This window comes from Pseudopodoces humilis, chromosome 5, assembly GCF_049639895.1.
Source record: "Pseudopodoces humilis isolate 2021_Gansu_Grassland_sample_001 chromosome 5, ASM4963989v1, whole genome shotgun sequence".
Taxonomy (NCBI): domain Eukaryota; kingdom Metazoa; phylum Chordata; class Aves; order Passeriformes; family Paridae; genus Pseudopodoces; species Pseudopodoces humilis.
This window is the reverse complement of record NC_142204.1, coordinates 30,049,516-30,063,120: the sequence shown is the minus strand read 5'-3', so window position 1 is coordinate 30,063,120 and position 13,605 is coordinate 30,049,516. Positions and strand designations below refer to the sequence as shown.

The following is a 13,605-nucleotide window of genomic DNA, read 5'->3' as shown; positions in this document are numbered from 1 at the left end:
TAATAAAAAAAATAAAATACATAAAAATAAAAAATTTAAAAAAATTAATAAAATAATAAAAAAATAAAAAAACTCTGCCCCATAGAATCATTTCAGGATAACTGACACTTTAACCATATGGAAAACTTTCATGACACATGCTTGGCATTCACATGACTAGGCTTTAAGTTTAAATAGATTTGAGTATCTAATTTATACCACTGACCTTCCAGAAATACCAGGCCAGCACCCCCAGCTACAGCCTGTTTCCAGTGAGCTGAATGAACAAAAAAGCCAATAGCAGTGTCTGAAGCCCAGGGCTGTAACACCTTCTGGGCATGACCTATGTTTGCCCATCTCTCAGAATCCAGACTTACATTAGCAACACTCACGCAGCTGTATTGGTACAATAAGCTGTATGCTGTAAATAAAGTCCAGCATGTTTAGGAAGCTCATCATTCATGCTTCTTCCACTGCAGGTGAACCTCCACAATTTTCCTCAATACAAGATACACATCTTCACCAGCACTCAAACAGTAAGTCCAAGCTAAAACCCAAATATTCTGCAGTTACACAGTGATTTAAAGTCTGAAACATTTTACATGATGGAAGATCAGAAACTATATGTTTAGGGCCAGTGGAGAGAAACATAAGTGATATTTCAGAGCTGAAAGATGTATCAAGTAGCTTCTAGATTGTATTTTCCAAATATATATCACAGCAATTAAGTGAATCCTCAGGAAGGTCTCAGAAGCAGATTAAATGGTCTGCCTAGACAGCAAGGGCATTTCACAATTTATTTCAGAAGGCTTACATATTGATTTAAAAAATCATGACATACTTTAAGTTAAAGAATAAATAAATTAGGTCACTCCTTTTATATACTGTTAAAAAGAAAATACAGTTGACATTTTTCATGTCTTTCACCAGTTAAAGCCCTTTCCTCTATGTAAACAGATGACAGTGGCTTTCTCAGATAACATCTCTATTAGAAAAGTAGGTAAAAAGGTCATGTTGAATATAATTAAGACCTGCAGTCCATTTCAATTTTACAAGTATTTAAATTTCTGGACAAAGAGAGCAAAGGTGTATTTATATAGTATTTTCTACCAGAATTTAGAATTGATTTCTTCCTAGAAAAGAAGCTAGGCTCTTCCTAAGAAGAATAGAACCAACAAAATTTCTACTTCAGTTCTCTTTTGTTTTTTACTGCTATTGATGAGTAAGACTAAAATTGTGTCACAACCTACAAGAATACAATTGTGTCATGAATTAGAAATTCTAATCCAGTGGGATCTCTATTTCTTAAGGAAAAGTTCTATTCCATGGCCAAGTCAAATCAAATCAGAATCTCTAATTCTTCATCCTCTTAATATTGTTCAGATGTTGAAGGAAGTTAATATGATAATGTAACTCAATCAATAATTTTTGTTCATGTGCAAAGCAGGCAAGTACTGATGAGGTGAGAACAGGCATCACAACCTAATTGGAGAAGCAACAAAAAGAGAATAAAATATCAGCTTTAAAGCACTGACATGATGTTCTGTGCAGTAACAGTCTGCAACATTCCAAGGGCATGCATAAAAACAGAAGATTCAATCAATTCAATCTTCAATCAAGAAGATTCTACAATAGGAGACAAGTCGGGAAAAAAAACATGAAGAATGTGGTCTATTTAAGGACTGATTTAATAACCACACATTTTTGCACAACTATTATGCCAGTTTACAGTCTCTGTAAATCTGTTACAAAAAACCTATTCAGAAAACATCAAGGTCATATCTTCCTTGTATCAGCCAAGAAACACATTCTTACTAAACATCTGGAAATTTATGAAGACTACCCGAAAGAACCGTCAGAAAATTGTCTTAGATTTAGCCCAGTGGTAGATATGACAGCAGATATTAACAGCTGCTATATTCTAAATGCTGCAGGGGTACTATTCAGTGGTTGCTTTCTATGCCTCAGATAAAAACAGGACAGGAAGTCTCAAACTATGCCTCTATACTGACTCACTGTTTAGATGTTCTGAACGTCCAACAGATCGTCAGGAAATGCAGGGCACAGTTACACAGTTTAGAAAGCTATCATTCCTTTAAAAAAAAATAAATAAATAAGGAAACAAAACAGAAACCACCACACAAGCTTTTGTTAGTGACACCACTGTATACATGGAAGTTGGGAAACAATGTTTGGGTGATGTGTGTGACTTTCATACAGCATTTTTTTGGTTAAGTTGGCTATACAAGGACAGATATTTGCCAACATTTTGGTGGTTGTTCCTGCAGCTGAATAGGCCATTGTATTTTAAAGCAAGGCTTCATCACAGCTTGAGGGGCAAGGGAAGTATTACACTGACCTTTTCACCAGTCATCATATATTTCAACCCCCAGTTTGAAAAAGAGGGCTGCAGAGAGCTGTTCAAGAAGATGGCCATAAATCAGGCTGTAGGCAAGTGGCAAGAAACCTTTCCCACAACAGGACACTGCAGGTGTGAATGCTTGTGACTGAAAAACTAAGACCAACTCTCACTGCACCGAGGACAGAGAGGAAGGAAGAGCAAGGAGAACAGAGGGGCACCTGCTAAAATTTTAATCAGCTAATAGGTGTATCAGTGGAAGAAGGGTTAACAAAGAAACTACACATAAAATCTAACATGTAATGCAAGGTACTAAAGCTTTTGTTAACTAAGTAACAATTTTTCAGGTCTTACAAAGTGTAACCAAATACTGGCCTTGCAACACATCCTATCTCCTTGTTTAAGGAGAATTCACTAGCAAAAATCCTGAATTCACAAGCTTCTTCAGCAGTTTCCAACAAAAGGTATTTGAACTCTTCCCAGGACTATATATTACCCACAGCACTATCCAAAAGCAATACCACTAAACATAAACAATTTAAATAAGGCAAAATGAGCAATGTTTCATATGTCTACTATGTAAGATGACAACATTTGATCATTGTTATAATGCTGTCACAGAAACGGCAGAGACTGAGGTGTGACACTGTGTTTCTGTTTCAATGTGCTCACTACAAATGCAAACTATTATTTTCCATCAGCAAACAATCAGCTTGCTTGTTGACTTCTCAGTAGTCAAACATTTTAAACTTTTCATACTAGTATTGACTATAGTTATTAACAGAATTCCCCACTTTTTCAATGCTTCTAGGCATTCTCATATATTAAAAGATCAACTTGAAAAAAAACCCACACATATATTTGCTTTCCTTGTTCCTCACGTTTTACAGATATTTACTGAACCACAGTACAAAGAAACACAGCTTCCTTTAGCAGCAGGAAACAACAGCTAGAAACAAGTGAATCTATATTTCAAGCACTACAGTCAATACACAGGTTTATCAAGTTAAAAGCTGTAATCAGCTCTTGACAAGTGAAAAGTACTGACCAAGGAACTGACAAAAAGTCAGTGGAAAAACAAAAAGTCAAAGTGGGCAAGAACCCTTCGGTCAACTCCATAAAATATGCTAAGCACAAGCAGCTTAAACAAAACAGTAACTTCTTCAGGTGATCAAACCACCTCTGATGGCTCACATCCCACGATCTACTAACACCAGCACATCAAGAATGCCACAGCTTCTTCAAGTACAGCACTTGCATTGCGATAATAAAGAAAATAAGAATTTGACTTGACCACAACAGAGCACTACTGACAGCCTCTGTTTCAACACGAGGCAGTGAGGAGTCCATCAAAAGCCATACTCAAGCTGCTCTGGCTCTGAGGAGATTGGTTCCACACCACTCCTAGAGAGCGGCACAGCTCAGTCTCACCACAGATCCTACTCACTTTAGCAGGTGACACTTCACACTGGAAATGACAGCTCAAGTTATCTCTAGAATAATCAAGGTATTGATTCCTTCCATCATTTTTGAGAGTAACATCCAATAACTTGAAGTTTTCCCTTCAAAAATACAGTGCAAATACACACCAAGTATAAGGAAGGAAAAAAGCACTACCTAGCAAATGTAACAAACCAAATAAAATCGCATCACACATACATCCTAGAATAAACACTTAAGATTTCAAAACTCAACAAAAGTAACATGGGCAGAAATAATGCAAAACTTCACCTCTATACAAACCCATTTAGTGCACAGCAAGCTGCCTACCCCCAGAAGTCAAATCTACTCTGTCACAGTTTGTAGCAAAAAGAATCAGATAGCCTTGTGCAGCTGGAGGCTGTTAACTTCCAGAATCTAAATTCTTCTAGTTCTGCAGCATAAAACCACACATTTTGGTTTAAATGTGCAGTTTTACACCACACAACTGGAAAAAAAATTAGAAATGCACTACAATTTACATCTATTAGCTGAAACAGCCTTTGCATTTTCTTGGGGGGATAAAAACATCCAGTAAGATTACCTATTAAAAATTTGTTTTTCTAATTATTTTTATAAAGTTGCTGCAATACATAAGCTCTTAAAACATGTTCTAAAAGAGAAATTTCTGAGTTTTTATATTACCACCCTCTGCTTTCTTTTACCCAAGGTACCTATCTTGCACTAGAAATCCACTTTTTTAAAAAAGTTAGCTAGTAAGAGCTCAAAACATTTCTTTTCACAAAGGATGTACCTGATCCAACACCATACTTATCATGATACCAAGTCTGATGTGAAGAAAATCAAATAAGGAATCAGTCTTATTTATCAGAAAATCAAGCAAAAGCTGTTTAAAAAAAAAAAATTATATATCAGTGACTGCAAGTCTTCCAATACTGAAAATGTCTCATGTGACAGACAACTGCAGAACAGAAAACTAGACCTGAATTAATTCTTCTGATGAATGTATACTTTGGAATCATGCATATGAAATCACATTGTGTTTAAGCAAGAAATCAAAAGAAACAATATAAAAGGCTAACACCAGGAAAATATGTAGTTACTTGAAGCAGCCCATCACCAAAGCTATTTAAACAAAATAAACAAGACCCACACTAATAGCTGGGAGGTCACGAAGCTCCTGTCTTTCTTCTATCCCAGGGTGCTCACTCTGGTAATGTTCAGACAGATCAGTAGGAGTTACACACACTTTCATACACAATGGACAGATGAAGCCCTGTAAAATGTATATTTGATTTTAAGAAACTAATAAAGAAAAAAAAAATGCAGATCTGGAATCAAGAGTTTGAATTCTTATACTGAAAGCTCTCTACAGTCACCAAAAGCAAAGTCTGTTTTCCTTTTGGAGAAAGAACTTCCACAAACCATACCGATACCATAGAAAAAGCAAGAAGGAAGAGTTATTAAGGACATGAAAATAAATAAATCTAAAATATGCCTTAAAAACTAGGACCATGCTGCATACAACTATGTGTTTTCCTTACACTCTTGGTGCTCCCTTCATGTGACAGAGGAACAAACTGCATAACAAATTGTGAATGGAGCATTACAAGGCATTATGTCACATCCATCGCAAGGTTTCCCATAAGGGTGTTCAGATGTTTCAGAGAAAGAGGGAGGAGTGGTGCAGTGAGACTGCAGAAATGCCTCTATAAATTAATAAGCAAGTTTGCAACAGCAGCAGGAGAGGCTGAGGCAAACCTGTCAATGCAGTTACATTACACAAAGAGAGCATCTCATCACTGGTAGACTCACTGCAAGAATGGAATATTTAGCAATCCTGTACTGCAGACAGAGTTGCACTGGGACCTAAGCTGAAAAGGTAAGAGAGACTCAAATGTTTCCCCCGTGGACAGATTGCACAGTGGATAAAAGATTTCATTATGGGTCTACCTGTGACCTGAAGTGCCAACATGGTCACAGACAAGACATGAGCAAATTTTTACCTTTTCTTGAGCAGTGTGAGTAGTCTGAATTCAGACTATCTCACTCCTGTTTCATACCACTATTCTTAAAAATCAGGATTTATTTCAACCAGGCTTGAGGAGAAAGGAAACATAAAAATCTGCACAGATTTAATAACTATTCTCCATTTGAATCTTACAACAATACAAATTTAAAAATCTAGCCAAGAAACTGGAGTGAAAACAAGTTAATGGACTTCTGACTGCGTAACAATGGAGAATCAGGTAGGAATATCATAATAAAACAAACAGCAAACATTCTGCAGAGACCAACTATGGTGCTCCTGAAGAGAAGCTCCAAGAGAGAGGAGCCCTCAGGCAAACTGTGAGGGAAAAGTAAGGCTAACAGATTCAAGTAGCATTACATGTGAATCTAAAAACCCATCACCAAGTTCAGAGCTCAGTTTCAAACAGACTTTGAAATTCTATGTTAAAGACAATACTCAATGCAAGAAATGATGGACATTATGGACAACTAAAAGACACTTTTTAATGTAACACTTGTATATCAAGAGTGACAAGGCAGCCTTTGGTCTGACCCAGTTTTGACTCAGTAGAAAGAACAGCCAATGGGGCAATAGTGCAGGCACACCACCACACTGAAAGCTCCCACATCAAAAAAACACTGCTCCATTAGTATTGAGATATGTTATGGCAGCCACAAGCTGTACAGTCAGCAATGTTGCACCCGTATTAACAGAACTGTAACACTTTAGCCAAACTTTAGAAAGAAGTAATCATCTCATTGCATGTTTTTATGCCTTAATCAACTGCAAAAGTAATACGATTTTAGTCTACAATTTAAGAATATTTATTTGCTTCAGGGATTGTTAAATATGCACACAAAACAAATTTGGACTCAAAAATCTGTGACACGTATAACATGCAGCAATGTTTGATTAAATTGATGGCAATAAGGCTTCAAGAAAGAAGAAACAAGCAGATGCACAGGATTTTAAACAGCACAGTGAAAGTTTATCCTATCTTTTATCATATCACACACAGGAGTATTTTAATCATCACACATTTTATTCAGTGTAAGAAAGGGCACTTTGCTCCCTTTAATGTTGTAATAGGGGTAATTAACCTTGCCCTGTATTTGTATGTTAAGCTCAAAACATTTTCAAGATAGGTAATCAGGCTATATTAGCACAAACAAGCTTCAACAGCCAGTGAAGTCAGTTTGCACTTTTGAGACTTAATGTCAGACAACACTGTACAAAAACAAAGACATTGCAATATAGGATTGCAGCAAGAACAACTAATTCTGCTGATTAAGTATGGAACAGTATTCAGCATGAAACACTGATAGGATTTATACTCCAACATCAAATATAACCAAATATATTTGATATTTCATAAGAAGGAAGAGGCTTCCAGTACACATTATATCTTAGCAGAAGAAAGGTGAAACTGGAGGATGAGCATGATAAAATGTCAATCCTTGTTTTCTGCAGCTCTCATGAAAGATTTATTAACAAGGAGCCTTAAGCTTACATCTCATTGCTCTCAATTTTAATAATTCATCTCTAGAACTACCATTGTTTGTGACCACTTAGATAGATAAGCCTAATTAATAGTTACATATAAACATGGCCTAGTCTTCCTTTTTTTATTTAAATACCAAACAGTTTTTAGAATATGACATTTGCAAGTATTTGTTTAGTACAGCTGATATTTAGGAAGGGCATCAAAAGTTACTGCAACGGCTCCATGGATCAGAGAAACAGCATCCAAGTTTTAAGACACCAGTCCTGTGTATGGTGCACAGTACCTCTGAAGAGCCTTCGTTGTTCACGTCCACGGCATTTCCAGGTGTGGCAGATGAATCCGAATCCGAACTCTGAGACCCACCTCTACCAGGAGTCTGAAATAGATGGGGAAGGCAAAAATGAGAGTCCACATTTTAATACTTAATAAATATTTAATAAAGCACAGTACATATCCTACGCAAAAGCCTCTCTTCTACTTGTTGGAATACAGAGGTATTTTCCCTCCATAAGAAGTGAACAGGCTGACAAGCAACTATATCATTTTCAGCACAACACTTCAACAAAAGCTTCTATCCAACACTCTCCATCCATAAAAGACCAAGCAGATACCAGAAGCAAAGGCCAGGATTTTAAACCGCTTCCTCTCATGAATGCTCACCACAAAACAAAAACTTTGTTCAAACTCTGCCCTTGTATCACTCTCAGAGATGTTAAATTAGGTCACTATATCCTACAGGAAAACAGTAGAAATTACAATCTAAGAAGTTTCATTAGTAATAAACTAGTATCATCCTACTTTCTTGATAGCTTGTCTACGTTCTGGACAAGCTCTTAAACATATGAAAGACTAAAGTTTGAGAACCCTGTCAATTCAACAGGCACACAAGCAAGTAAGCTGCCTTGATTTAGAAAAAAATAAAAGAAAATAATCAAGGCTGTGGTAAAGTTAAAACATGCTAATCAGTAAGACAACCTATAAAGATATACTCCTATGAATATGCTGAAAATCAGAACAACAGTATTGACTTGAAACTACAGACCTGGATAAAATAAGCAAATAAACTTTAAATATTACATGATTCAAAATCTGGGTAGATGGATTGTATCTTATAATCCTTGTTTAATTATAACTTTGATTTAAATTTTATTTAACTTCTCTTACTCATCTCCAGAATGTCACTGCTTAACTGATGGCAGAAGAGTAAGCATTCTCAAAGCAAACATCATTTAAAAATTATCTCAATATGTACATGCAATCTTAGTTTCAACAAAGAACAAGAAGTTCGTTATCTAGTTCCAGTATGACAATCTCAAATGGGATAATGTTACTGCTGTATTTTAGCCCATCTGGAAATACTTGTAACACTATAAAGGATTTTATGATTTAATATAAGAGGATAAAGAATTTAAATATATAGATTGAAATCTACAGAGAGAGGGGCAGAGTTTTAGTTTCTTGTTCTTGGTGCCTCAAAAATCTTATTTGGAGAATTTTCTTGCTCAAATAGATCCTTTTTTTTTTTTTAAGACAAATCAGTTTTATAACCTCATAAAATATCTACAGCAGACATTATTCCTGTTCCTTGAATATTAAGTATATTGTCCTGCTTTGCTTTAAAAAAAAGATGTATTTTCAACTTTCATAGATAAAAAAGATAACAGACAACAAAGCTAACAGCCTTTTACTATTTATCAAATCTAAAAAATATGTTGCTAACAGGTCAGGTTCACTGATTAAGGACTTAATTCCCACTGAAATACATTTCAGTTTTGGAAAGGCTCTGAAGACTGGCCAAAAGGAAGTGAGGAGGAATGAAACACTAAGCTATGGGAGCTGGTGACAGTAAGAGAAAACAACCATCTCTCCTCACTCCAGCCTTCTCTGAGGTCATCAGTTAAGTGATCAACATACTCTGGCTTTCCTACTCCATGACTTTTTCACGTAAGCTGTATCAAAAGATAATATGAACACCATTACCTTCTAGTACAGCACACAAAAGCAACAGGCAAGGCAATGCAAGCTCTGCAAAGCAATAACAGGAGAGGCAAGAAAGGGGGTAAGCAGAGATGCTATATATGTGCAAAACATGTCAAAGTGAAGGCATTGGTACTTCTTCCCAGGGTTACTGATGCAGACACTAAACAAGGTACATCCCAGCATGGACCACAGGTGCACACCCTTCAAGTTCCCACATGACATCAAACTGGGAGGACCAGCTGATACATTCAAGGGCAGGGCTGCCGCAGAGAGACCTAGAAATGCCAGGAGAAACAGGCCAAGGGGAACCCTATGCAATTCAACAGGGACAAATGCAGAGTCCTGTGCCAGGGAAGGAAAATTCCTGCCAGTGACAGAGGTCTCTCTGCTGAAAAGGACCAAGGCCTTTTGTCAGCCAGCAAGCCGAGCAGGAGCCCACAGTGTGCCCTGTCTTCAGAGACAGCTGCCAAAAAGACTGTGCTAACAAGGAGCCCAGCCCACTGATCAAGGGATGTGATTACTCCCCACTGGCCCACAGTCCCCATTGGACCACATCAAGATACTGCTCTCACAGACCAAGGAGAACACAGAGAAACCAGTGTGACTTTAGCAAAAGGCCTGTGGGGATGCAGCATCTAACCTGTGGGAGAAGCTGAGGGAATGGCTGGCTCAGCCTGGAAGTAGAGACAACTTTGGGAGTACTAAAATTAGCCACACCATCACTCATGAAGAGGCCATCAAACAGAGGAAGCCAAGCTGGTCTAAGCAGCGCACAGTGGGAAGACCAGAAACAAAAACTGAAATGAGAGGTTCCTATTGGACGTAAAGAACAGCTTTTCCACTATGAGATAGGCCTGAGCAACTTGCTTTTGACCTCCAGGTTGATCCTGCTCACTGTTCAGACTACGGAGATCCTGAGCTCCCCTCCTGTCCCATTTGTCCTGTAGCCTAAGAAGTGCTGCCCACAGAAATACACATCCCACAGGAAAGCTTTGAAATACAAGTAAAGTAACTCCATTAATGAACATGTGGATTGTGCTCCATTGACAATCAGAACAATAGTATCTAAAACAAATGGTAACTTGTAGCCAGGTTTCCCAGGAAAAATGCAAAGTTAGAATACTGCATCTAACATTTCAGTAGCACTAAGAGATGGTCCAACCATTTCTTTAGACAGGCAGCATCTACCTCTACTTTTGCAATATCTGGTACACCTAATGAATTATTTCATCCCAAACTACAGTATTTTCTTCACCTCATAACTCCTCATACAACACTACTGTACACTGTTAATTGCCCATCCCAGAGCTGACTCCATTTTGCAATGAGATTTGCCCATTAAGTTCTGCTAATTCTGGCACTACAAATTTGAGATTATTACAACCTCCAGGATGCAAGCTCTTCTGTTATTGCTCCACTGTACACTGTTATTACTCCATGGTTGCTTAAAGTACTCACTTTATGAAACACTTCAGACATGCCATAATCACAGTAATATGCCCTGGATGGCAAGTCTTACAGCATACATTGTATGACAGAAATTATTACACAGTACCTGGTAAAATCCTTTTAACCTTTCAAAAATCAATGTGTGCTCTTGAAAAGAGAAAGCGTAATTCCAAGCTAGATTTAGAAACATTTTCTGGTGAGTGCCATGCGAGGGAAAGAAGAGCAGGAAAGAAAGAGGACATTAAGTAACTTTCTAGTTACAGTCCATAGTATAAGTTTCAAAATATACAGAGTAGCAAGAAAAATTAAATAAAAAAATTGGAAGAATGTTAAGGAAGCCAAGATCAAAAATGAAACTAACTCATCTTTCAAGTCTGTAATGTAATTTAAATATCCTTCACCATCTAAATAAAGAATGGAGCATAGGGAATGTCTTTTTTTTAATTTATCACTGCCTTATCAAATCAGTTCACACACACAGTTATGCTATGCTCATGTACCACTGTGCTATCACATTCCACTAAAAAAAAAAAAAAGGAATCACAACGTATTGAACAATTTGGACTTTGTGATCTACAAAAGGACTCAGAATGATGTTCTTTGTTTTCAGATGGCCTATACAGGGGAGCAAATAAATTACTTACTAATCCCAGAGAAAAAGAAAATTTCCACACAGGCTTCTGTGTATGTACAATTACAAAATTAACATTCAACATCTGAAGGCATACCCAGAGTTGAAAGACTAATGCAAAATTAGTCTTTGATCCAGCATACTTCTCTCCTAGCTGTCAATTACATTTGTTTACTTTGCAGAGAAGCATATGTTTCTACTGCTAGCCCTAGAGTTGTAGAAGTAAAATGCTAAACTTCATAATGCCATTCTCTGTGTTTTCTCAAAACTGCAAGCTAATATAAAGAAACATCATTAACAACAAAAAGGATGACAATGATTGCAGCTTGTTTTCTGAAAAGGAATAGAAAATTATATAATGAATGAGTTGAGTTAATGCTTTAAAATGAGGGAGTATAAATACGGAACACTAACAGTCATTTTTGCATAGTCTTTTTATCTGTCTATAGCTACGTTGCTTTCAGTCAGAATACTCTTTTCAGCAATTTTAAAGTCAGAATAAATTAAAACTGCTGAAAAAATATGTAAAGCCTTGAGAAAATATGAAAAAATACAGATTTAACAGTTTTTTCAGCACAGATTTAAATACTACTACTCAGGGTACTACTGTAACCATGAAAAGCTCCTGAAGCAACAAACAAGACACAAAAATGAGAAGGAAAGAGGGCCAAAGCCCTTGTTGCCAAAGAAGTCTCACTGCCAGGAACAGTGTATTTTGCCATACAGAACAGTAACACCATTTACCTCTAAAGCAGTGTGACACTGCTTTATGACTCTGTAAAATGAAATGACTCCTGACTTCAGAGGGCATAAAACTTTTCTTTCCCACCATGCCATCAGTTTCACACAAGCACACTTTTGTGCCCAGGAGGAGGCACACATGCTCCCTTTGACTCCTGAGGAGAGGGCAGAGGCACAGATGCAGTTCAGCATCCTTCCAAGTACATATGCTATCAGGTGAGCCCTGCACTTATACATATGAAAATGTATACATGAAAAGAAAATTATAAGTCAGGCATGAGATGCAATGATTTCAGACAAGTAAATATCTCTGTGCATGAGTTTGGAGTAAGAGAAAAGGTGACTGTACTACCTGAGCTATAGAAATGCCTGCAAAGCCCTGTTCTCCCCCAGACACCAAGATCTCAAGCCAAAAACTCGAGCATTAGTTAGAAACAGAAAGCAATAGAAGAGTACAGAGAGCACCCAAACATAGCACAGTAGCTAACAGTTGTAGACATTCAGTTAAAGAAAAACAACTAAGACATTATTTTCTATAACTAACTTATTTATTAGTATATTACAGATGTTATTTACTAACATAAATAGCAGTCACACTGGTCCAATAGATGAGTCATCCACTAAACAATCATGAGCAATGGAAAGAAGGCTCAGAAGGAGGTCAAAGTAATCAGTTTTCTACCAGTTGAAAATAAAAGCCTCCTCCTTGCAAATACAAGAAATGAGCTCTGCTTTAACAGGCCAGAGGCAACTGCCACTGTCCCACTAGTAGATTAACAACAGAGAGACGACACAATGCCCACAAAGGGCATCAAAGTTAAACACAATAAAGAAAAGACTGCTCTCCAAGGAATCCACTGACAAAAATGAAACTATTTGAGCAGAAAAGTTGTGTCTTGGACATTCCACACAGATGCCTTTTGGGAAAAACTACCTTTTTCTAGATCAGCATGATGAACAGTGCATGAAGCCAGGAAGTGGCAACAACGTACAAAAGGGAGGTTTATGGTACAAGCATACAACGCAGGTGGATCCCTGAGATGTCATGCTGAAAACACACATAAAATTCAGAAACTCATAAAAAAATTTAGAAGCTTGTAGGGAAAGGATGTAAAATGAGGAGCTAGTTGAAGACAGCATGGAGATACTAACCTCAAAAACTAAGTAATGTTCAGAATATAATACCTTCTACTTTGAAAATATGTCATTCAAAGTCACAGTGAAGATGCTTCTAAAAACAGAAATTACAACTGTGGAAGAAATAAAAAGGTGATCAAGGTAGAAAAGCAGTATAAAAAAAAAAATATCTGATGTTTTGAAACTTCAGGAATCAGAAACTATAAACCATATCTTTGTAGTTGTTGTCTTCCTCCTTTGCAGCTTGTCAGCCAGCTGAGTTACAACAAAAAGGAACACAATAAAGAACTCCTTTTTCAAAAACATAATTTTATCTAGCTCTCTAGCTAGAAAGGGTGGCATCACCTACAATCATGTAACAAACATATGCAAGA

General features: G+C 37.0%; 1 protein-coding gene across 2 annotated transcripts in view; it reads right to left on the bottom strand.

The window, feature by feature from the left end:
• Positions 1-13,605, bottom strand: part of EEA1 (early endosome antigen 1) — a 60,152-nt gene that overhangs the window by 44,462 nt on the left and 2,085 nt on the right. The window contains exons 2-3 of one of the 2 annotated variants that reach the window (XM_014248908.2): positions 7,577-7,669; positions 4,932-5,054 (exon numbers count right to left, since the gene is read on the bottom strand). In XM_014248908.2, the coding sequence (XP_014104383.2) occupies positions 4,932-5,054; positions 7,577-7,669 (216 nt within the window). The remainder of the gene's footprint in view (positions 1-4,931; positions 5,055-7,576; positions 7,670-13,605) is intronic. The other variant, XM_005519423.3, reaches the window with a different exon arrangement.